The 24,496-nt window shown below is 41.8% G+C and overlaps 1 protein-coding gene across 1 annotated transcript in view; it reads right to left on the reverse strand.

The window, feature by feature from the left end:
- SDK1 (sidekick cell adhesion molecule 1) overlaps nucleotides 1-24,496 on the reverse strand; it is a 418,140-nt gene that overhangs the window by 40,903 nt on the left and 352,741 nt on the right. The window contains exons 30-35 of the mRNA XM_057416915.1: nucleotides 20,599-20,800; nucleotides 18,461-18,564; nucleotides 16,698-16,768; nucleotides 11,708-11,843; nucleotides 9,855-9,914; nucleotides 7,782-7,883 (exon numbers count right to left, since the gene is read on the reverse strand). Of these exons, the coding sequence (XP_057272898.1) occupies nucleotides 7,782-7,883; nucleotides 9,855-9,914; nucleotides 11,708-11,843; nucleotides 16,698-16,768; nucleotides 18,461-18,564; nucleotides 20,599-20,800 (675 nt within the window). The remainder of the gene's footprint in view (nucleotides 1-7,781; nucleotides 7,884-9,854; nucleotides 9,915-11,707; nucleotides 11,844-16,697; nucleotides 16,769-18,460; nucleotides 18,565-20,598; nucleotides 20,801-24,496) is intronic.

Genomic DNA, 24,496 nt, shown 5'->3' on the forward strand with positions numbered 1-24,496 from the left:
GGGATGGAGCATTCACAACTTCCTCAGGCAACCCATTCCAGTGCCTCACCAGCCTCACAGTAAAGAACTTCCTCCTTATATCCAATCTAAACTTCCCCTGTTGAAGTTTTAACCCGTTACCCCTTGTCCTGTCACTACAGTCCCTAATGAAGAGTCCCTCTCCAGCATCCCTATAGGCCCCCTTCAGATACTTGAAGGCTGCTATGAGGTCTCCACGCAGCTTCTCTTCTCCAGGACAAACAGCCCCAACTTTCTCAGCCTGTTCACAAAAAAAAAAAAAAAAAAAAAAAAAATAGAAAAAAATAGAAAAACAGAAAAAAATGGACAAGCTGAAAGTTGCCAGTTCCATGACTGACGACAGACACAGCAAACAGATGTCAGAAAAGAAAACCAACTGTGTTTTCTCTACAGCTGGCTTCACAGCAAAGCTGTACAGAGGAGGCAAAGCCACAGGAGTTGAGACCCATATGAAAATATGATGTTTTGCTCACATGTCACAGGATGACTGAAACCAAGCAGAGCAGGGCCGCACAATTAGAGGCAATAGAAATTTGGCTGCAAATATAACCCTTTAGTCAAAAATACTCAAGCTCCAGCCTGCGTGTCCTTGAATATGAGTTATCAGCCAGGGGCTTCCCTACTTCTTTACCAGTGCAATTTATGGTTTGTCTTACTTTACTACTGATTACTCATATATTTGAAAGGAAGGTTAATTCCTTTGCTTTTAATGGAGTAGGTCTGCTGTTAGTTCAATACAGCTTTGCATACATGATTAGGCTTCTCCTTCCTCCACCCTCTGTGCACTGTGCAGGGATGTCCCTGCACTCAGTTCTTCACAGGCTATATAACACTGCAGCAGAACAGCTAATTTGTCCTACCACTCCCACTGCTGCTTGCACCTACTACAGAACAAACACAGGAGTCCTGATGATGAATTTGAGTGCAGAAAAACTGTCTGTCTGTCTTGGGTTACAGTCAGTACTAACAATTGACATCAAATTGTTGGCTTTGCGAGATGGAAGTTCATCACCTGAGCAAAACGTTGCATGGCAATTGCAGCCTAATGCCACCCTCACCAGCAATAGCAGTGACAGAGATATAAGCACATGCAGTTGATCAAAAACTGATGATATTTTTGCTTGGACAGAAACATCTCTCCTACACTGAGACGTGATAAAGAGAAGCAATTACACCACGGCTAGGCAGGAGCTGCCGCACTGTATAAAGCATTCTGCTGTACCAAAGACTGCTTATGACCAATATGAACAACTTAATGAGCTGTTAATGAAGCACGCATTCGGCTTTTACTTGCAGCATGAAAACATTGCAAATCATTTTAGGGGGCTTCTGGATCATCAATGGAGAATTAAAGATGTCAAATAAGCCCATCAAATCTATGTCTCAATCTGGCCACTGCTTTCCACTGCATTCTCTTAAAATTCATTTTCCTATATGGTAGAATAACTTGCTTTGACAGCAGTACGACTCTAACTCAGACCTCACTTCCTTCTGCCTTGACATTAGATTTCAGTCTCCAGAGAGCTGCAGGGATGCCTTTCTGACACATTGACATTAAGGACACTTCCTCCACAGACTCACATTGGCACAGTTACTTTCTGCCTTACCACTGTAAGAGCAGCTACTGAGCTAAGCTACCAAATTTGGAAGTTTAATTATGAAACCTTTGTGCTTATCCGTAAACAGATTAAGAATGCAAAAGTAGCCTTAAAAGAAAAAAAGCCAATTTGAATAGGAAAGGGAGCAAGGTTTATATAGAGAATTCATATCCAGAATTCCCCAGCATTGCAGCAATACCAGTAACACACAAGGAATGACTAATGCTCCAATGTAGGCACATTTTAGTTATTTTTTAGGTTGTTTTTACTCTCCTGTCACAGCCCAGTGGGATTAGATAATGCAGCCAAGTGCTATCTATACTGCTATTACAACCAGTGGAGCTGCATTGATGGGAACAACAAATCCAAACTGGATTTGCTGCAGACAAGCCCCAAGTGGAAACCAGCTATAGAGGGAGTCTGGAGGAGTTTAAAATCCACCAAGAAATACTGATGAGATGTACCCAGTGGCTGAGAAATGGAATGCTATTGGCATACAGGTGTAATGGTTTCCATTAATGCAAGAGAAACTAAAGAATTTTCTTCCCCAAACAGGAAATGTCTCACCATTTCTTTTTCTTCTTCACCTTCCTGTGCTTTCCCTTTCCTGCTCTGTCTGACTTTACTCTCTCTTTTAGCACACTAAAGAGAGGTGAAGAACACAGCTGGGATCTTTAACTCTGAGCTCAGATGAGAAGTTCTCCTTCCTTAGGAAGACAGACACTGGGGTCAGCATGAAAACCCAGTGTCACACCTGGAGCAAGGCATTTCCAGAACAGCTGCTTAAAGATCATTCACAACTGAGCATGATGTTTGAACAGCTCTCCAGATTGAGGGGAGGGGAAAAGGAGACCAATGTTTTAAACACCCTGCCATCCTGCAAAAGTAGCCTTTTGCTGATGCTCAGAAGTGTCAACAATTAAAAGGTAAATACCTGAACATTTCAAAGGCTTGGTGCTTTTAAAATGCCAAGGAAGGTCAACTCCCTTTGTTTAAAGTTTGAGGAAGTAAAAGCACAAAGTTATTTATGATACTACTTTCCAATAGCTTTCCTCCATCCCCTTTTGTTTATCAAGGGAAAATACTGTCCCTAGGCTGACAGGTTTTAGACTATGCGAAACGTGAGATTTCACTTATGTGAATTGGCCATGATAATCCTTCTTCTTCCCTCCTTCAGTGGCATCTGGGATGGAAATGCCCACCCAGTTCTCCCAGCTTTGCCAGCAGCAATGTGCTCCCTATCTGCATACGCACAGTCGGCCACTGAGAGACATGGCCCACGTGTCCCAAACAGATAGGAGAAAACAGCCAAGGGGGCCACAGCACACTGATGGAAGCTGCCAGCTCTAATGCACTGAAATGTTGTCATTCCTCTTGTAGGCTGCTAACAGGGAAGCACAGGGGACTTCTCTGCACAGCATCGTCTCAGCTACATTCAGGGCAGGGAAGGAGATAAAGCTTCTGTGCTATACAAGAAAAGGAGGTAGTGCTGAGGGAATCCCTAGAGTAACCTATGATGGAGAGGTGACACCAATTAGGGTATTTTGTATGAACACAGGAAGAGAGTGAGGCCTGGAGAAAGAGATGAAAACACTGAAGGACAAAGAAGCCTTGTTCTGACAACCTTCTCTGGCATTAGCATGAGAGACAAAGGGACATAGTCCAAGCACATATAATCAGGTAAGAAGCGACAAGAGCTCTTTGGTAGAAGCAGTTTATAAAGGGGAGCCAGGTGCATGGAGTTAAGTCTTTGCTTCCTTACTCTTTCCTCCTTAGGAGGAAAACCTAAATCACTATCTTTGGCCTTGGAGCTTTCCAGATGGTTTTTATTTCTTGCCTGTAAAATGCTGGACATGGTCAGGCAGCTCTGAGTGTGTCCCCTGATGCTACTGGCAGAGCAGAGCTTCCTTACATATGTCAGCTATGGTGAACAAAATAAAGGCTGTGAGCTTCAGGAACAGGTGTGGAGCTGCAGGCAGAAGGGCAGAGGATAACTGGAGGTAACAGTGGGACATTTGCTTTGGTGTCTCCTAGCTTTGCACCAAGAGGTAGACTCAGGTTTTCTAAGACAGTAAGAAAAGAGAGGTAAGAAGCAGCTGACCACCTGTCCCACCCCTGTTCCTTTCCAAGCTACAATTTCACTTGGAAGAAAGCAAGACAGCCACGAAACCTTTTCTGAAAGATAATGGTACAACCAAGGCAGCATTTCAACAGCTGACTTCTAAGAAGAGGATCTGTCTCCCAGCTCTTCTTACTGCTTGTCTTTCCCACTGCTCTACCTGCATTCAGAGGTTGTTATTAAAAAGAACAGTAACAACAACAAACCACCCTCATCATTTCTTGTGAATTCTGAAGGTCACCAATGTCACCATCAGTTATAATGACACAAGTCACTCCCTTCTTCACACAAATGGATTTACAACCAGTTTAAAGGCTAGTGTCTCTGGGTGCACTTCACCCCTTCTGCTACTTCCTCTCCGTGCACACACACTCTCCTCTGGCAGCAGCTGCTGGAAGAAATTATGAATTCCATTATTTTTCATCCAAGCCAGCTTTGAGTATATGGGAGAAGCACTGGAGGCTGCAGGCTCGTTAGCAGAGGATTTGTATTGTTACCTTCCATTTTATTCACCTTCCCAGATTAGGTGAAGCACGCCTGCCCCAATCTCTTTAATTAAAATGCAGGTGGTGGACTCTCCTCAACTCCAGAGCCCACCACACAATCAGATAGTGACAGCAACCTGGTAGAATAAAGCTCTTGATATAGTGGCTGCTCTAACAGAGTCTTAATTTCAGTTGAGCAGAACAGCACCTCTGGTAGCAGCTGCATTTAGGGCTGGGATGAATATCAGTACCCAGCCTCTTGCTGAACACTCACTGACTTTCCAATCAAAGCCAGCATCCCTGACAGCTGAACTGTTAAATGAATTAACAAGGCGAGAAGGGGGTTTGCAGTGGGGCTGTGACTGCCTTCCTAATTTCTGCAAGTGGTGGCTTTCAATTTTTCTGTCATTTGTCAGGAGATGCACATGATTCTCTAATGAGCAGGGCAGAGCTGCAGCCAGCTCTAGAAAGGCAAAATTACAAGAATCTTCTAGTCTGTGAAGGAGAGAGATCCAGATGCTTGAGGCAGGTGGGGGAAGGAACTGGCTCTGTTCAGACTGAGCAGGCAGCGCATCCTTCCTGGCTGTGCTGAGAACAAGGAATCCCAGCCCACCCTCCTGACATGAGGAAGAATTGCTCTCCATGCCAGTGAGTTTTGCAAACATTCAGGCAGAACTCAGTTTTGAGCCTTTGATCTTATGGGCTACTGTAAAAAGAAAAAGGTTTTGCTCCAAACCACATCACCAAACCCCAAACCATTTGCATCCAGCTCCTTTATTCACCAGGCAAGTCAGGATACAGAGGTCTGTCACTCTGGTCTGGCCTGTTGCGTACGAGCAGGCTGTTCTCTCTCCAAATCTCCCCCTGCTCATCAGTCAGAGGCAAGTGAGACCTGAGCACTTGGGCTGCCTAGGGAGGCTGTTGACTAGGGTACAGCTCAGTGGCACTCCAGGACTTAAGGGAACCTTCCCATTGGGTGTTTTTTGTTTGATTGGCCAATCTGGCAGAAGGTTGGTTTTAATGTTTTTTCTGTTCCAAATTTGCCAGGAGGTTCCATTACTGGAGCTTTTATTGTAAAAATCCAGATACGAGGATAGGAAAATCTTCCAGTCTAACAGAGGAGAGGACAAGGAGGAAGCAACGAATTAGACACATTTCCTTCTGCATCATTCATCTGCCTGCACCAGACACAGAAGCTGAACAGCCCATCAACCCTCTGTATTATTCCCAAGTGCCCCACACTGTATGAAACACCAACCAAAACTGCACAGTATTGGGTATTTGACTGAGCTGGTCTAAACCCAGCACACTTTCCCAAAGGCAAGTGCTGTATATTCTTTTTTACAACTGAGAGAGGAATGTTCTTGCACCTACCTGAATTACTGGAACACATATGGAAGAAGGAAGCGTTATTTAACAATACTGAGATACATGCTATATGGGCCTTTCAGCCTGGAGACTGGTTCCCTTCAGTCATTTTGTGTTTAGTGCTATGCCTGTGTTGTCAGCACTTGTTTATTGGGCAGGTTTTCTCTATTTTTAACATGGATGCTCCAGTTGCTGAAGCTAAGCAGACCCATTTTTTCCAGCTTACTGCTTAACTGCCTTTACCAGGGGTAAGAACATCAAGCAAACAATAACAACAAAAAACTTGTATTTCCACAGCACACTTAAACTCAAAGGTGTCACAAATCAATTTGAAACTTAAATTGCAATACCAGCTCCAATCACTTTACTCACAGTATAAATCACAGCCAGTTCTGGAGGTGGAAGAGGCAGTTCTATAACAAAGTGTAATAACTTCACACAACAAGAGTGAAAATTGGCAGGAAGATCCTACATTCATCATTTCTACCACATGAACCTGGCTTGTCCCTAACCAGAGGTAAATGCAGGATCTCTAAAAAAAACCATCAGAGGCATGCTAAAACTTCAGATACACCAGTCCTGCCTGTGAAAAAAAGCCTTCTGGATGTATCAGTTTCCTCCCAAGTTTGGCTTCTTTCACTGCCTTGTTCTCTATCTGAGTTATGATAAGGAAGACCTGGACAGTGGGATTAAAAGACACTATGTATCAGCATTTCCTTGTTTTCCCCATCTGACTTTCTGTGCTGTGTACATGTGTATAAATGCACGTGCTGGTCCATTTGCAGCAGTGAGATATTGAGCTCTGAAACAAAAAATGTATTTTGAAGCCAGCTACAGTTGGCTCCACTTGGGGCTTTCTTCACTGCAGTTGCACAAGTAAGAGCAGCAGCAAACTAGAAAAAGATGTAAATATTGCCAGCTGCCTGCAGAACCATGCTGCTCTGATTAATTTATGATGTTTTCAGAGGCAGACAGTGAATGTTTCACCATATTTGAAATGAAAAGGTTAAGTAGAGTTTAAAAAATGTGCAGTAGGGTTTAAAAAAGATGTGCTTTGCTTAGTTTTCAGCAATAGAATATTTAATGAATAAGAATAAAATGAATTATTGCTGGGTTTGATAGCTTCTACATCCTAGCCTTGAGACAGAAGAACAGAAGTGTAATCAGATCCCTTCACAGCAGCAGAGTGAACAACAGGAGGGTGTGTGTTGCCTATTCTTGTTCTAAGCTTCAAAAGATACTGCTGCAGAAATTGATACCATAACTAACAACTATTTCAGCACCAGCCTCTTCCCAGCTGGGGTCACCATAAATACAGCACTGCTGCTGTGGCTGTGAAGAAGACATCAGCTTTCCAGTCCTGCGCTTCTCTGGGTAGAGTTACCCAGAATAGACTCAGCTGCAGGTTATCTGGGCTCTGCAAAATCACCAGTTTCACAAAGCATTCAAAGAATGTGTCTGGTTAACTGTCTCATCCTTATTTCCACCTCCAGCCTTTCAATGGAGGGATTTTAACATGATGGACAAGTTACATTTCATAAATACAGCCTGGATTCATGCAGTAGACCCATAATAAGCAAAGGCATGACCCTCAGCTTTTGTAGAGGCTGGATGCAGCTATAAAGTCTGTATGTTCCTAGTGTAATCATCATCTATGCCTCCAAAGCTAGCAGTAAACTAGACATAGTGTCTTCTTGACTTCAAGAGTATAAAAATACAGCAAGGTGTGGCACAGGCATGCAGGCTGTATGTCTCCACACAGGCAATGTCTCTACACAGAGAGTTATAAAATAAAAGAAGCAGCTTTTCAAGCCTCCCTTGTTTTGTAGTTTTGTTTCTTTTCCCTTGTGGCTTCCCTGTGCTCCACTTTTCACTTCTTTAACTTGAGTCAGTTTTTCCCTCAAGCTAATTTGGTATGAACAGTCATCCTCCTGCAACTCCAAACAGATTTTCTCTTCTTTCTTTCAAATGCCTTTTCTCCCCTTGTTTGTGTAGACCCACTGGCTTTCATATGGCAAGGAACTGTCAGTGACAACCTATTCCTGGAGAGGATGCTAAAAGAAACTGTTAGTGATCATGACTGGGAATTTTTCACCATCCCTTTTCTGGGACAAATATTGAATATTCTCTGGAGAATACTAAAACATTCTGGTAACTTAAAGAAATAAACTAAACTGATTTTCCTTTACCTACCTGCTTCACCCACAAACACTTCCACTGGTGCGCTGGTAGGGCTCTCACCAATTATATTATATGCTGTCATTAATACTTCATATCTCTTGTATTTCTTCAACTCTGCAAAAGTAAAATATTACATTATTCTATTACATATTATAGAATATTATTTATATTATCAAGACTTCATCACCCCTTTATCACCAGACTTCCCTCTTGTGAAACATGGCATTAGAACAGTACAATGATGCAACATCTACTTCCTTTCTTCCTTAACTCACACATCACTGCAGGATTTGCCTAATTATGAAAGATCTTTGCAATGAAACGGCAGGGTTTTCCAGTGTTTCCTCACATTGTTGCTTCAGTAGGAGGAATCATTCCTGATGAGTAACTAGCTAGAAGAATACTGCCAGGTCATTTTCAATGACCCCAAAAGGCAGGACTTTGCTTTGAATGAGCTTTACCGGCTCATTGTGATCTCGTGGTAGAAAAGCGGTTTCAAGCCTTTGCCTAACCCCAGGGACTTTGACCTAAGGAATGATTTAGCAACTGCACGGCTCAAGAATGTCACGGCTGAAGCAGGCTGCAGAAGATCTCCAGTGGGGAATCTGGAGTCCCATCTGAAGCACTGCATGGGTAGCTCTTCTTCAAAGTGACCACAGCCTGAACATCAATCACAAAGAGAAAGGAGAATTTGGAGTCTAGACTCAATTTGGCAACCAATTTCTTTGCCAACATACAGAAGTTACTCTGACAGATGAGGTAGGAGAGTGAGAGCAGTGCGAACAGATCTAGAGAACCCAATTGTATGAGGGTAATTAACAGATGCAAACAAGGGTGAAGGAGAAATCATGTCAATGTCAGCAGGGGAGGCAGCGCCTGAGCAGTTTCAGACTTTGCTTTTTCAGGATGAAAGAATCAATCCTAACAAATATTTATCAGCCACAATATTTAGCAGTGAAATTAAGAGTAAGGGAGAGATCAATAATATAAATTGCCCTATTTAGATGAGCACTGAATTGATTAAGACACACATGGCCAGGGGTCCAAGTTTCTCCCTTTGCCAATAATATCCACTGCTATTTATGAATCAGATAGTACCTTTAACTCTGTGGCTGACAGTATGCCATCAGTTTGGCAAGGTTTAATAAGCCTAATCATACAGGTTCATCAGATCCAGTTTCATGGAAGTGTTTACAACTGTTGTGCTCCTGTATGTGACTCATAGTCCAGCATCATTCCCCAGTCTCAGGCACACCACAAATGATATCTGATATATGTGATACCATTAAACTCAGATGGACTGCAAAACATGGAGCAAGCACACCAGCAGTAACGCTACTAAGTTTGTAAACAAACAAATAAACAAACCCCAGTAATATATATCAGATATAGTACTGGGTAGCTTGTACAAGGAAACTTTAATTGCTGCCATGAAAAGTCAGAAAGGAGATGTTAGTGTTAACGGGATGTGGACGAAAATGGAACACGTGAGAGTTCATGCATGCAAGTTTCAGTGGGGATAGGGCTTCATTTTTTTTTAGCTCATCACAATCTGTGACTCAAAAGCCTTGGGCAAAACCTATCTAGTGAACCATCATCACCACAAAGCAACTTGCCTTTTAACTCTGTCGAATGCTATTTTATTCATTTCCAATTGAAAACACCTCTGGAGATGCACATAAATTCATTGGGCTCACTCTAAACTGGACTCCTACTCCACAGAATGCCTGAGCATTGCAATGCTTGAATCACAGGACTAATGATGTGATGCAGCTAAACTCAGATGGACTGCAAAATATGTAGCAAGCGAATCAAAATTCATTTAGCATCAGCAATACTGGGTTGTTACAGTCAATAATGTTTTACCTTCCCAGCAGCCACATTTTTACAACAGCTACCTACTTGCATCATCAGTGCCTCTTGGTGTAGGGAATGCTAAGGCTTAAAGAAAAAGAAGCTCAAAGAAGCAGAATCATTAATCTGTGTTGATTTCTACTAGATCCACTGAGGACAACCATAGGAGTTTGCCTGTAGTGTATTTTGAACCATTACAAAGAGTCTCATCTAAAGGCAATATGCACTTACGTGTTAATTCATACGTCGTTAATGCAGAGCTGCTGTTCACTGTCTTGAAGCTGCTTTGGGCTATTCAGGGTAAGCAAAGCAGAAAGCTTGTTACAGTGCAAGGAAATAGTTATTGCAAATGATGTACAGCAGACAGAGGCAAATGATGCAGCACACACATACACAGTTTGAGCTTTAGGACTATACCTTGAAGGGCAATAAAATCACATCACTCTCTCATAACACATCAAAAGCATGTCACTCACACGGGGCTGTTTCATTTCCTCCTCAAACAGAGAATCTCACAAATATACAACACAGAAATGTTCTGACACTTCTCAACACACAAAATTCAAAACCTTAAGAGCTGCAGGGTAAAGACCTGGAACGTGGGCCACAAAAAGCCAACACTTACAATAGAACAGAACCTATTTCTTTAAATGTGTGTTAGATTCCCCACAGCTTCACTTACAGAATTCAGTATTCCTGCTGTGAGTGAATTGTAATAATATGCTAAGCTGTGCAAAACTGCAGGTCAGTGAGTAACAGAGGTGTTAAGGTGAGGATTGTCATATTATGAGGAGAGAGAGGGAAATTCCTCTTAAAATACACTTTTCTCCACCCCTTTCTCTCTTGACTTCCTGGAGAAGTACAGCACATTTTTTTCTACTCTACAGCTATTATGAACATAGCTGCAGGGCCAGCCAAGAAGAGGGAAGACAGGAAACCAGTAGGTTTCACAGGTTCCCTGGCTTGTGAGACTAGAGAGCATCCAAAGTCATTATTTCATGATTATATACATAGCCAGCTTTTGTCTGGAAAAATCCCTTATGAATACTTACACCTGTAGGAGCTTTACATCTCTACTCTCTCCTGGTTAAAACTGCATGCAGTCTGAGAAGTCTCATTCATCACTGACTGCATAAGTGAGGTCAGAGTTAGGTGCTTACGTTATATTTAAAGCATCCACTTTTTCCATACCTCCATACAAACCACTCTCCCTTTGCAGAAACCACTTTTATGGGCTCAGGGAAACATGGAAGAGGATTTAAGATATTAAAATAGTCTCACTCAACCCTATTCTGCTGCTCTTGGAGTATTATCTTATTCTGAATATTCCACATCAAGCAGGACAAAAGCTGACCCCTCTGTGAGCATGTCTCATTCCTGGGCCATACATATCTGTCAAGCTACTGAGTGCTCACATCTTTGCCTCAAATCATCTTATTCTGCCTATTCTTCCCTCTGATTTCCTTTCTAGCTTTTACCTAAAAATCCTTTTTATTTTTCTAGCATTCCTCTGCACCTTCCTTCCATGTGAGCCAAAAAATCCCAGTGACTAACATGGCAAACATGCACCTTAAAATTCTTGCTCATTTTTGCTATTGACTTCCAAAGTAGGGACAAGCACTTTGAAATTCTAAAAATTCTGTTTAACATTTCTCCTCATCTGTTTTCTGGTACTACAAAACCAAACTGTCAATTATCAAAAATACTAAAAAATAACAAGAAAGGAAAAGGTTCCCACTGAGGAATATGTACTCCCTCTTCTGACTGATGGCAGAACAAAGTATACCAGGGTAATCATGAAATGGAGGTAGCAGAAAGCAGGAAATCAGAGGCTATATGGGGGACAGAACATAAATTTGAGCATGCTGGCATAGATTAGCAGGTACCGTTACAAGTGATGCTGATTAGACAGAAGTTACAACCATTTTTCAGCATCTTCAGCCTCAGTTTGTAAAAGTTAGATTATCCCAAGCACTCTTAGACATAAATGTGTGTTACTTCCATGGGGCAAGAGAGCATACAGTGCTTGGCATAATGACAGATTACCATTCGGGGGTATTACAAGGTCCAAAACACAGGCTTACGTGTGAGCTCTGCTCTTAAAGCTGAAGGGCTCTGGATGTTTTTGGTTTCTGTTCCAGATCCAGTGTCATAATCCAGCTCCCGATAGTAGATCCGGTATCCCAAGAGCAAGCCATTTAGGCTCTCAACTTTGGGTGGCTGAAAAACATTCGTATAAGAAAAGGCTTGTTAAGATGAGCATTGCAACAAACATCCATCACAAGAGGCAGTAGCTGACACTGGTCCTGTGTAAAGGGACATAGTGCTCTCTGGTGAAAACAGACATGAATAATATAAAGGGAATATACAGCATCAAAGGTTCTGTGATTTGAAAAACACAAGTTAAAGGCAACTTTGATGATTTCACTCAGCTGTGGCAGTTACAAAAGGCTCTTTATTCAAGACTGACACCTGATGCACTACACTAAGAGCTAAGCTCCTTTCCTTCTTGGTGCACAGAAACTTGTGTGTGACAAAGAACATAAATAAGCATGCCCCTGAAAGTGCATAGTGCTGGCCACCAACAGTGGAACAGCAAAACAGTATTTCACTTCTTCTGAGACAAAAGGAAAGAAATTATTTTGTCAAAGACAGCATTTCTATAGTGGTTATTTTCCTCAGGGACTGTTCATACAACATTCTTCATTTGGCATGATTTTACTGAAAAGACATGAGAAAATAACAAAGAATTGGTGTATTCCAGCTATGATTAGGAAGATGAAAATACATCTAGTAGCCTCAGACAGGTATTTAGGGAAGAGTCACAGTACAATGGACTCTGGTGTGTTGCATAGGTCCAATCCAATAGGTCTCCCCCATAACAGCTTGGAGCAGTACAGGATGTACGACCACAGAGCTGACCTAGATATGAGTTTTTTTTCCTTCTGCAACATCCTGGAAGCTGCTCAAAGACATAGTACCTCAGCAAGGATTATCAGCAGCCCCTCACATCTTGCTTCAGATAGAGATACACAGCCAGAACACTGAAAAGGAGATTTTTGTCTGAATGGCTTGCTTAAATAGAGACAAGCAGAGGGATTCTTCATGTTTGGTGAAAAAAATTACTTTCATGAGTCTAATACAGGCTAAGAACTGCAGAGAAGAAAAGATGCCCTGAGCCATTTATCTTCTAAAGATTCTTGTACTGAAATTTAAGAGGCTGAAAGTATAAATGAAAAGGATTTTAATGATGATCTCACCTTTAATCCAGAAAGATCCCTAGCAGTCTTGAGAACTCTACTAAGGAAAACCAGCCCAATGTGGCTGGTGTGTAACGCTGTCACAATACAATGTAATACCACATGTAATTTTAATGAAGAAAGGAAGACTAGGAAAGGGGGAAGATATTTGGTAATAACCTAGTATTCTGCTTCCAGAAATGACAAGAATTTTCCATTACTTCATTATGATGGCAAGAGGACAGCACGGGCAGTCCTGTCTCAGGGCAGAGGCTTTGCTTTGGCTGAAGGAATTAAGTAGAAAGATTGTAGTATATGGAAACCAAAAAAGAAAATTACGCAAAGCAGTGTGTAAAAAAGCTACACAGCTACTAGGAAAAGGAGGAGAAATACTCCTGCAAGAAGCAGCCTTCTTTGGCAGTTGCCCTGCCCAGAGCCTGCTGAAAGCAGTCCAGTAGTCCTAAGATTTTGCTGTATTTGCTCTGCATGGTTGGAGAACCTCATTCATCATCATTTTATGCTCATTATTGTGCTCTATCCCTTGGAGAAACTCTGACCACCTTTCATTATTACTTAGCATCTGCCTTACAGAATGACCTAGGAATGAAGATTGTGAAAGACCTCTGGAATCATCAGGACTAGGCCTTCAAGATTGCAGAAAGTCACCTTCTTAAAGTCCATTTCACAATCAGAAATTCCACCAAAAAACATGGTGATTTTCCTGCTTCCCAGTATTTCTACTGGAAAGCTGTTCCAAGCCTCACTACCTGGGTGGTTAGAAACCTTCATTTAATTTTCAATTTAAATAATTCATAGCTAGTCTATAACCATTTGTTACTGTGCTAACATTGCCTTTTGGGTTATACTGTTCTTCTCCCTAAGGGGTGTTTACACCTGTGATGTATTTTGAAAAGGGCAATCATATTCCCTCTCAGGCTCCATTGTACAAGGCAAATAAATCAGCCTCTTGTACAACAGCCTTTGCTAGTCTCAGATTAAGCCCCCTTGTCCAAGAGACTAAGCAAATAGACCAAACAAAGTGACAGCCTTCTCCAGGGCTGCCTGATGACATGATCACTCATGGACCAACTGAAATGTTCTCCAAAGGTGGAGAAGATGAGATCTGGTTTACTGGAAATTACTCATGTATCTATCATGATCCTTTTTTTCTTTTCCATTCTTCTGACTTTCTCCTTTGGTTTTCTGTATTATACTGAAGTTGCTTTAGCTCTGACAATGCTGTAGCAGAGGGCTCCACACCACAGCAAGATCCTTGCCTCCCTCTATCCTGGCAGGGAGAAGTCACAACACAAAGCACGAGGTGCCTTTTCCAGACAGGCTAAAGGGAAGCACTATCCTACCAAGATACAACTTGAGTGCATCACCAAAAGGAGAAGAGAGGCTGCAAGAAAACAAAGCCTATCCAGCATGGACATGGACTTCACACAATGAAAAAGACAGTGACCATTCCATGGATTTGTGTTTCAGGTAATTGTTACCTAGAAGGAAGGTGCTCTTGGAAAGATCCAAAATCTTTTCCTATTTATTTTAACTATTAATATATTTTTAAATAATAATAATAATAAAGGTTGAGGTGGAGTATCTGACAGAACCCTAAAAAGAAAACACTGCTGAAGCTGAGAAAGAGATTGTTACTCCCTGCTCTGCCATATAACAGCCTAAAGATAAAGCTTAATCCCTCATTGTGGTACAACACTGATTTGTTGATAGCAAGCATTGTTTTCTTATGCTTTCATATGTTTCTCCAGTTTTTTCTTCCTTTAAATTTAGGACAGGAAAGCTTAGAAAATAAATGGCTTGAAAACTGCCTTTCTCCTTGCCATGGAAATGATAATTCCTTCCTGAAAAGGGTACTCTGCTAAAAGGTCAGGTCTTCCCCTTCCTATCTGTCTTTCACGGACAAAACTCTGCCTTTGATGTAATGGATTATTTAGGGGTTTGCAGGAAGGCCTGAGGGATCTGCTGAAATACGTAAAATGATTACGAGTGGTAGTCTGTAATGTTGTACAGAAGTAAGAGAAACATTTTCATGCTGCTTTAAAAAAAAAAGAAAAAGAAAAGACTAAAATGTAAGTTTGAATAATTGCTATCTCTAAGGTAGAAGCAGAACTACATGATCCTGATGTTAACCGTAACATCCTCCAGAACATCTGAACTAACCTTGCATTATTGATACCACAGATCTCAATGGAAATTACATACTTTCTTCTACTTGAAATTTAAAAATTATGGAGTGATTGGACCCAGCAGCTGAAAGCCCAGATAGTGCATCTCCAGTTTGTTTGGTGAATTATTAACACAGCTTCAAGTTAAAAATGTAGCTTTGCTCAGAAATCTACTCCCCATTTAGCTCAAGTGCTGGTTTCAGTTTACATTATTTCTTAGGCACTGTTGTGAAACTTTCTCCTAATTGGAGGCTATTGTGGGACTTGAAGATTTTTGTTTATTTGAAAAATATAGTATAGTTGAACTACCAGAACCTATTAATACACACGTAGTAATGACATATAATCGCCCACAACTCCCTTGAGAAGGCTCTGGCACAACAACCCCATTTCATTTTCGTGAAATAAAAAGCATCCAATTACCTAAACAACCATCTATTTCACATTAACTACACACCGATAATCAGTCAGTTGGGGGAATGTTTTTTTCTGCAGTATATCATGCCTCACATCCTCTGTCCTCTCTTGGTATACCTTTCTTCCTTCACTGGGGGCTTTTATTACTAGGTGGGATGGTAGATTTACATCTCTCCAAAATTCCTTTGGTAAACCTGTTCAACATATCTCCTATTTATTCAACATGCTGTAAGCAATGCTGCTGCTCAGTATTCTGCTGCATGAACTTGGGCCAGGAAGCCAGCAGTACAGCCAGGCATATTTTTAAAGTGCTGCTGCATAGCAATAAACAGACCCTCATACATATATTTTTCTTCCAAAAATGCAAGGAGCCTCATCTGTACTGTAAATGCATATGTACATTTTTCACTACAATGTAATCTGTCCAAAGTTATCCTTATTATGTGTGTGGGACACTGTCCCGAGAGCAGGGTGGGCAAAGGCTTTCCAGGATAGGTTATGGATAACGTGCAGTACCCCACTGGGTTCCCTCTGTTAATGCTCACTCTGCAAAAAGCAGCCTCAGGCACTGGGGTCACAAAATGTTCCAGCATCTCCCAGGAGGCCACTATTGAAAGATAAAGGAAGGCAGAGGAAATGCCTGTATAAAACGCACACTTGGCATGAATAGTTTCATATCCAACTCAGAGATGTTACGAAGAGCTCAAACTTCCTTTCTTTTCTCTGAAGAAATCTCAGATTTTAGCCCTCAAAGAGCCAAAAGGGCATGTGGAGTTCCTCACAGGTATGAACAGGATCTCAGGCACAGCAAGCACTTCTGATTATTTCAGCAGCTGAAGGAGGATAATGCGACGTGAGTGACAGTAAGCTTTTGATTACCTGATCTCTACCAATTCCACACTCTGCTAAATGTTTTCAGTGTAAAGCTGCGCATCTATTGATATCAATGGAAGGACAGGAGAATCTGTACAGGCAATGAACTTGGGCACCGCTACAGCAACTCTGTTAACTCTCAAGCTTCCCCTCATGGGACACAAAGCAGTAGCAATTGCCAGAAATTTCCATCCAGTGCTAAAATATATGCCATGATCAGAAAAATAAGGAAGTAGCTGCAGTCCTTCAACTTTACAACAATGCTTCCAAGCTCAAGAAAATGTCTCTTGAACTGTACCACCAAGTCAAAGCAGCCAAAAAATTGTTCCAGAAACATCAAAACTTTTCATGTTACTTACCTGCCACTGCACAAGTACAGATGAAGTTGTATGAGGAGTTACTAACACAGAACTGGGTGGTTCACCTGGAACTAAACAAGAAATAAGAGGTAACCAAAGCAGTTATAACATCAGGGTGGAAAAAGGGTGGCTTTTATTCATCAGGTTCTCTTTCTTCACTGCTGAAGAAAATCTTCTATCCCAGCTACTACATGGTGGGTCTCAAAAGCGACGTGGTGGATATGACTATTACAATCTGGACAGAAGCCAGCCACTTCCCATACATTGCTTGCTCTACCTGTGGCCTTGGCAACTTGAACAGGAGAAAAGCTAAGGGCATAAATCTGGAGGGGGCTGCAGCATGCCAGCTGCTCATAAACAACTGGATACACATTTGAAAGGAAGTTCAACCAGCTGCATGCAAGTGTCAATATCCATGATATTTTTGCCCCAGCTGGGGGAAGCCCACCTTGTTTTCAGGAGTCTGTGCCATATCATCACAGACTATTTTAGGTAGGACAGCTTGATTTACTATGGATTAACCCATTCCTATGCCCACAGCCTACAGCACATACCCCCACACACCAGAGCAGCTCAAATACGGCTTATCAGGAGCTGACAGCCCTCCACAGTGCAATGCTCTAGTGGCAGAACCAGGTTTGCTCAGCAGAATAAATGTACAGTTTGTAAGAAGGTGAGAAGCTTTCCCAGCATTTCCCCATTGCATTGTGAGGAGGCCAAGCACAACTCTGGATCCACTGTAACTAAATTCAAAGAGAATTGAAAATAAAATCTTAAATTCTGAAACAGACAGTGCTGCCTCATTAGCTCCAGCCTGCACTGACACAGCAGCTGCTGTTGAGGAAGGGGGAGAGGAAGGATGCATTTAAAAGGCTGCTAGGCATGTTATTCAAGTATTACACAGGTTCTTTTTGAACTTAGGATACTCCTGAGCTCTGTTCTCTGTTTTTCTGACTTCAAGACCAGCTTCTTGAAACATTCTTCTGCAAAACTGTTTCCTGTTTTTATACCTCAGTGTCATATTTAACTAGCCATTCCTTGAGCTTCATGAAATACTGGTTACTTCCCAGCATAATATATATGGATGCACACCAGTATTACCCCATTTCCCAGGCCAAGGGTAAGTGGTGATGCTTTCCCACACTTCACAGAGTTCCCTTCTCCGTTCAAGACATCAGAGCTACTTCTGCATTCAGGCACTGACTTTATACAATCAAGGAATTAGAAGTTGATCTCTAAGGCTAAAAATAAAAGCCTTGTCAATGTCATTCACAGTTTATTAGCCCTGATCTGCAGAATTATATGCTTGTGTTTCCAGGAGCTTCATACTCTTTCTTACCTATGCCTCAGCAATTTTGCCATATTGCAGACTGATGCAGATTGTATGGGAAAACAATTGAAGAAACTTCTTCAAATGTATGCATGGTTCTGCATCTATTTTTAATGATATCTGGTAAATTATTCAATTTCTGCAAAGATAATGGTTAGTGCAAAGTCTGGAAGCCAATCAAATGGAACTTAATTCCATTTTGAGACTCCTGAAAGTATGATTCATGATAAGAGGACACAGCAGGACACTTAAGGTTGCCTGCTATTAATTCAGCCACATCTCATTACTACCTGTATCAATCTCCTATGAACAAAACTGATTTGGCTATAGAATTTTCACTCCACAGTCCTAGTGGAGAATGCATTGCAGCAGATCCAGCAAGCCCAGGAACAAGCCCATTGCCCATCCCATGGTGATTCTCCTCCTTGCTTACCATCCTGCAGAGTTGTGACTGCCTCAGTCTCTGCACTGAAGTCACTGTCTCCAATGTCATTGGTTGCTTTCACTCGCAGTTTGTAAGAGGTGAAGGGGTTCAAGCTGTGGAATGTCAAAAAAAAGGTTGAAATCTCTCTGCATCATTGCAAGGCCTCAGAATAAGCCTCTACACAGAACCTGCCCGTTGGCACCTAAAGACATTGAGCAGTTTGTCTCTTCTCCACATCGCCTTTTCTTTGCAGACTCCCCCAGCTTCCTCTGGACATGGGGCTGTTTGCAATCTTGCTGCCATCAGCATCAACTCAGATTTCCATTAGCCTGAGCTCCTGAAGACATTCATGGATTCATAGCTGAGTTAGGCTCCAGAAAACAGCCATGAAGTTGCAGTTCATGGAGCAGCCTATGACTGGGGCTTGTTGGAAAGGACAAGATGTGCTGACATTCAAGTTTTCCATGGCTACGCAAAACCTGGCTTTCAAGGAGCTTTGCCTGAGATGTCCTCAAAACAGATCTGTGGGTCAGCTCATGCTCAGTGCATGGATGAGGAGGATAAGCAGAGAGGAGCTTGGCAATGTGCCCAGGGCCAGCCAGGGCACAACAGGCACTGGAATTCTGAGCACCAGCCTTCTGGCTAATCCTCTACACTATACTGTTTGATCAGTGTGTTTTATTCCTACTGAATTTCAAATTAATGCTATTACCTGGATTATTTAATAAAGAGCATAACAACAGGTTCCCTACAGATCTTTTATCTATGCAGTGCTTTAAGATATGCAAAGAGTGATTTCCAGCTGACATAACCTTTGCAAAGATCCTTCTGTCTTGGCTTGGCATAGGAATGGGGGGGGGGGGGAAAGGCTGATTTTGAGTCACTTGCAAAGGCTAGAAATGCAGAGCTGTGACTTATGGGGGATTTAGCTAATTAATTGGTAGCGTCTAGCCATCAGCTGGCAGATAGAACACCTACTACAAACGCAAGTTACTTGGAAGGAATAATTAAACAGCAAGGGATAATGCATTCTGATGGGCAGCACTCCCATCACCTGTGTACTTCTCTTCTGGACTTTGACAGGAAAATGCTTTTAGCAAGGGGGAGAAGAAATCTCCTTCAACAGTGCCACTCTATTAGGATACTATTAATTACCTACAGCAAGTTGAATAATTTGAGCAATCTCAGATAATTTCTCTATCTTTTGCTTTCAGTAATGCCAATGTCAAGTCTAAATGACATGGTTGTTTTCCTTGATTTTACAGGTTTTGACTGGAAAGATACTGTGTATAATTCAGGGTGGCTGTAAGACCTCAAACGTCAATGTATCAGGTCTATATTTGTACTTACAATTAACAAGATTTATTTTTTCTGCATTTAAGACAAAAGAATAGCAACAGATCTGTATTTTTTGGCACATGACCAGCGAGCTGCCATACACCATAGCCACTGATATTTTTCTAACAGACCTGAAAAATCTGCATCCGGATGCTTTGAATACTTGATTCTCCAAAAGCTCATGGCCTTTTAGAAATAATCTGATTTGTACTAGCTCGTCAACAGAGAAATGGACAGCAAAACAAGTACCTTTGCACAGACATTCAATTGCTTTCACTGCTGTTCCAAGGAGTTTAATTACAACAGCATCACTGAGGATATAATGAAGCCTGAGTAACAAAGTTTAAACATTCTGATGCTATCTATAAACTTCAGTATGGAAAATACAGATAAAAATGGTCCTCATTTCATCTGGAAAAGCTTATATAGAGATAATTGCATTGCAGCATTGAGAATGGATTTTAATACCAGTCACTGCTGAAAGGATTTTTAACTAGTTGTGTATTTTACAGAGCATTGTGTAGCTACCTATCGTTTACAGCCTCAGGAACGTTATCTATGGTGCTGAGCTTTCAGGAAAGGCTTCAAAAAGATGCACTGCAGTCCAGCTTTAATTAGATTTATTGCATGACCTTCCCCAAATCTCTCAACTGCTGTTCATAACACCACCTCTAAAACAGGAACAGTGGCCTCACTTAACCTCTCTCCCCCCAAAAGACTACGAAGCTGAGTGACGCTTGCTTTGGTTTCCTAACTCTTGGAAGGGGAAAGCATGGGAATTTCTAGGCTGGCCTGAGATCATATGGTACCTTTCAATAATGCAGGATGTTGCCTCATGGCTGATGGAAGAGGAGTAGGTTTGCCAGTCTCCGTTCGGCAGCTCTCGCACTTGGACTGTAAAATACCGTATTGGTGAAGATCCATCACTTCCAGGGACCCACGTCAACAGCAGACTCCGTGATGTCACATCACCCTGGGGGGTCATCACCTGCCTGGGAGGTGCTGGTCGTTCTGCAAGTAAACCACAGTTTGGTGCTGCTTTGACAGGAAATTCAAGCTAACATAAAACGTGTCAGCCTGATCAGATTTTCATAGTGGTTAACGCCACAGAAGACTGAAGTGTTGGATTTGCCCAAAGTATAAAAGCCATCCCATTCCTTAACCTTCTACTGCAAAGATCAGTAAAACCGATTCTGCATACAAGGTCTCAATTGAATATATACCTTCCTAGAAACAGACCTCAAACTTGGTCTAAGCCTGGCAGGTTAAGGAAGAATCACTAGGACCAGCAGCCAAGCAAATTAAGGAAACCTCTAATTAAACTCAGCTATGCGTGTACTGCAGTTGCTCTTTTGACTGAATTTGCCTGTAAATTAGTTAACTTTTTAACCTGTGCTTACTACTTTTTTAACTACTTACTACTTGGTACCATGGGACTATGTTCTCCCTCTGCTATGTAGCATCCTTTTCCACCGGCTGCTCCCCAGTTGAGGCATGAAGAAGAGGAAGAGATGAGCTGGAACAGGCTGCTGTGTAGGGGACTCCAAGTGCATGACTTACATCTGATACTGAATTCCTGCACCAGCTCACTCTGGCAAGGAACTGGGAATCATCAGCAGCTCCTGCTGCTGATGATTCCAAACCCAAGCTTGGATGTGGTGCAGAGCTGGGGCTTCAGCACCTGCTGCAGTTCACTTCCAGACCTCCCCAGTTCTTCCCTTCATACCCACTAACCTTGAACCAGCAAAGTCAAACCAGCCAGTGCCAATGCTAAAAGAGATCTCTCCAGAGTAATTACCCGTACACCTTTTAGATAAGACAGGGAATGATAATGCAGGTGTAAGCATGCCAGTCCCCAACTGTTCCTATATAGATCTCCTTTCCCGTCACTGTGTCTCTGCACTCCATCGATTTCAATAGAGAAACTCTATAGAGTGAGGAATAATTGTTTAATTGTTTATCATGAAGATTATTGATTCTGATTAAAATGTGTGGCATGTAATAAAGCAGGAATTGATTGGAGACACCACAGTGACTTGCTTTTGAGAAGCAATTCAATTCAACTTCATCAGCACTTGTTTCCATAAATACACCTCTGCCTGCCCAGTTCCTCACAGTGCCGGCATGGCGAGCACTTCATTTCCCTGCCACCCCCTAAAACCATTTCCTGTATGTTTTGGCATTTCTCTGCAGCATGCTCTTGCTGACATCAGTGCCCAAACACTTGTAAGCTATTAGCTGGAGGAAGCCCTCAGTGCCAGCAGCCTGTGAGCCAGAGCACAATGCAAAAGGTCAATGCCTTACACTGACAGGCTGAGACAGGTATTCAGGGTTATTCTACCAGGGGAAGCAAGTGTCGTGCAGGGATTTAATACTCTCTGCTGATAAGCTTTAACCAGCTTGCAGTTTTGGGCAGGTCAGATCTTGCAGTCAGTCTCCCATGATTGGGTTTCCTTCTGCTGCTAATGGGAGATCTTAAGATCTCATGTGTTGCAAGATATACTTCCTGACTGTTTGTACAAATCCATTTGTATAAGGAGTTTATTTATGGGAGTTTAGCCACAAGCAAGTGCTAAGGTGAGCTCTTTGTGCAGGAATGTAAGGCAAGGTCATATGACTCAAGGGACTACTTTTAGTTTCTCACTACATTTACATTTTCTGACTCTCTTCTGCCCTGATCACTGGTGTTAACCATTGTGGAGGGCATCACACCACTGTGCAGATTCAAAGCACTACAGAAGAACCTCAGGAGAATACAGCTACAATGCAACTTGGGATCTATAAATCACAGGTATCATTGCAAAGATTTATACTGAGATCATCCAAGGAATTTCTAATGACAAGAGTGACTGATTTTGCTAATTTTCAGGAGAATTTCTGTGACTGCCATCAAGGACTATAAGGATATTAAATGCATTTTTATTAATGGAAATAAAATATCGTTTCACTGTAGAGTATTTATTGCCATATATACAAGTTTCAGGTTGGTTTGTTTGTTTCGTTGTTGGCAGAATAGCTGCAGTGGATAAATTTCTTTATCATCCCCTCATCACTCTTGCTGATGAGAGATTTCACATTCTTCTCTCTACACTTTACATATGGGATCACTTCAGTTAACTCTCAGTGCTTTGGGACTTGGTTCCATAGCATGCACAGAGACACAGCAGAGCCATCCATCAAACAGAGAAAGGGTTCATTTTATACTATGACTTGTCTATTCAAGATAACCTTAGAACATTGATAGCAACAAGGGATCATTGTTTCCACAGTGGAGCTGGAAGTTCTGCCTTGAGCTACTGTGTACCCAGCAACAGCATGCGCATGTTCTGAGAAATGTAAGCACACTTCACTGAAAAGGAAAGGCTCTGACCTTTGAGTGCTCACATTATTGGCATGGTGGATCATTTTTGAAACTTCCACATACTCGACTTTAAACTTTGACAGCAATCAAAGACAACGGTGGGCAAAACCTTGAGCTGATAATTCTCTTTGATGGACAGTATCTTTAGCAGAGGCAATTTAAGTTTCCTAATACAGACCTGGAGGTTCTTTCTCTCAGGACTGCACTGTTATGCACTGGGGAGGCTGCACATAACCTGGACAACTGTGCCAGTGGGAATTTTAACACCAACCACACAGGACAGAAGCAGCTGAATTGCACCCCACAGCTCCTCGCTGCTGGTGGTTGAATGCCAGGCCAGTATCTTCCCTTTTAGAAGAGTTATAGGAAAATAATAAGGAAGATACTGTGGGCAAATAACATGGGAAATCCTTACTCTTGCTCTAAGTGACTTGCAAGGTGTAGAAAGGACTTAATGCAAGAGTTTGCTAAGTAAGCACACTTTAAGAGCTAAAACTAAATATAATTGGTTGTATTATAGAGCAAGGCTTGGGCAAAAGCCAAGACCAGGCACATAAGCACACGCAAAAGCGGTAACAATAGCTGAAAGACATCAATGGAAGTCTGCCCTAGTTACCTGTTGAAGTGTGCTTCTCACTGAACTATAATTTTTATGAATCTCAGAAGTTGAATGGTTCTAATTTTTGAGGACATTTTCTTAAAGATCAATATTCAACAGTGCAATGGGTGAGGGTGGCAAAAAATCCAGTGATGCACAAGGGAGTCATGTTGGCATATGGTACAAGACCAGAGGAAAACCCACACTCATGCTCTCTATCAATATATTCTCTTTTAGCACTGAATTTTAAAAAATAAGAAATGCTCATGCAGAGGTAGAAAATACATTTTTTTCTAACTGGCAGCTCTAGAGATCTGTTCTAAGGCTGGAGAATGGAGCAGTTACTTGAGCCAAAGCATTAGAAACAATAACGATGCAGAGTGGATTCTGCAATACTTTATGTCTTTCACATTTTGATATGTTTGGTATCTAAGCATCTGGCTTCATTTATACACATGTAACTCCTGCTTTCTTCAAGTAAGTTCCCTACAGAACAGAATTTGATCGGAGATTCAGAATGCAAATAACCATTTTATGGCTGAGACAAGAAGGAGAAAAATTCTGGGCAATCCAGATGCAAACACTCTGCTTGAATGTGCAGCAGAGAAAGGCCAGAATGATTACTAACACGTTAGGTCAGGACTGACATACAATGGAGGGGCTGTGGAGAAATCCTGCAACATCACCTCTCATTTTGCATTCCCTAATCAATATAATTCATCCATCACTTACTTTCTTAAGATTTCAA

The sequence above is a fragment of the Pezoporus wallicus genome, unplaced genomic scaffold, assembly GCF_028554395.1.
Source record: "Pezoporus wallicus isolate ANWC-B61680 ecotype Strahan unplaced genomic scaffold, APGP_CSIRO_Pwel_v1 scaffold_7392, whole genome shotgun sequence".
NCBI lineage: Eukaryota > Metazoa > Chordata > Aves > Psittaciformes > Psittacidae > Pezoporus > Pezoporus wallicus.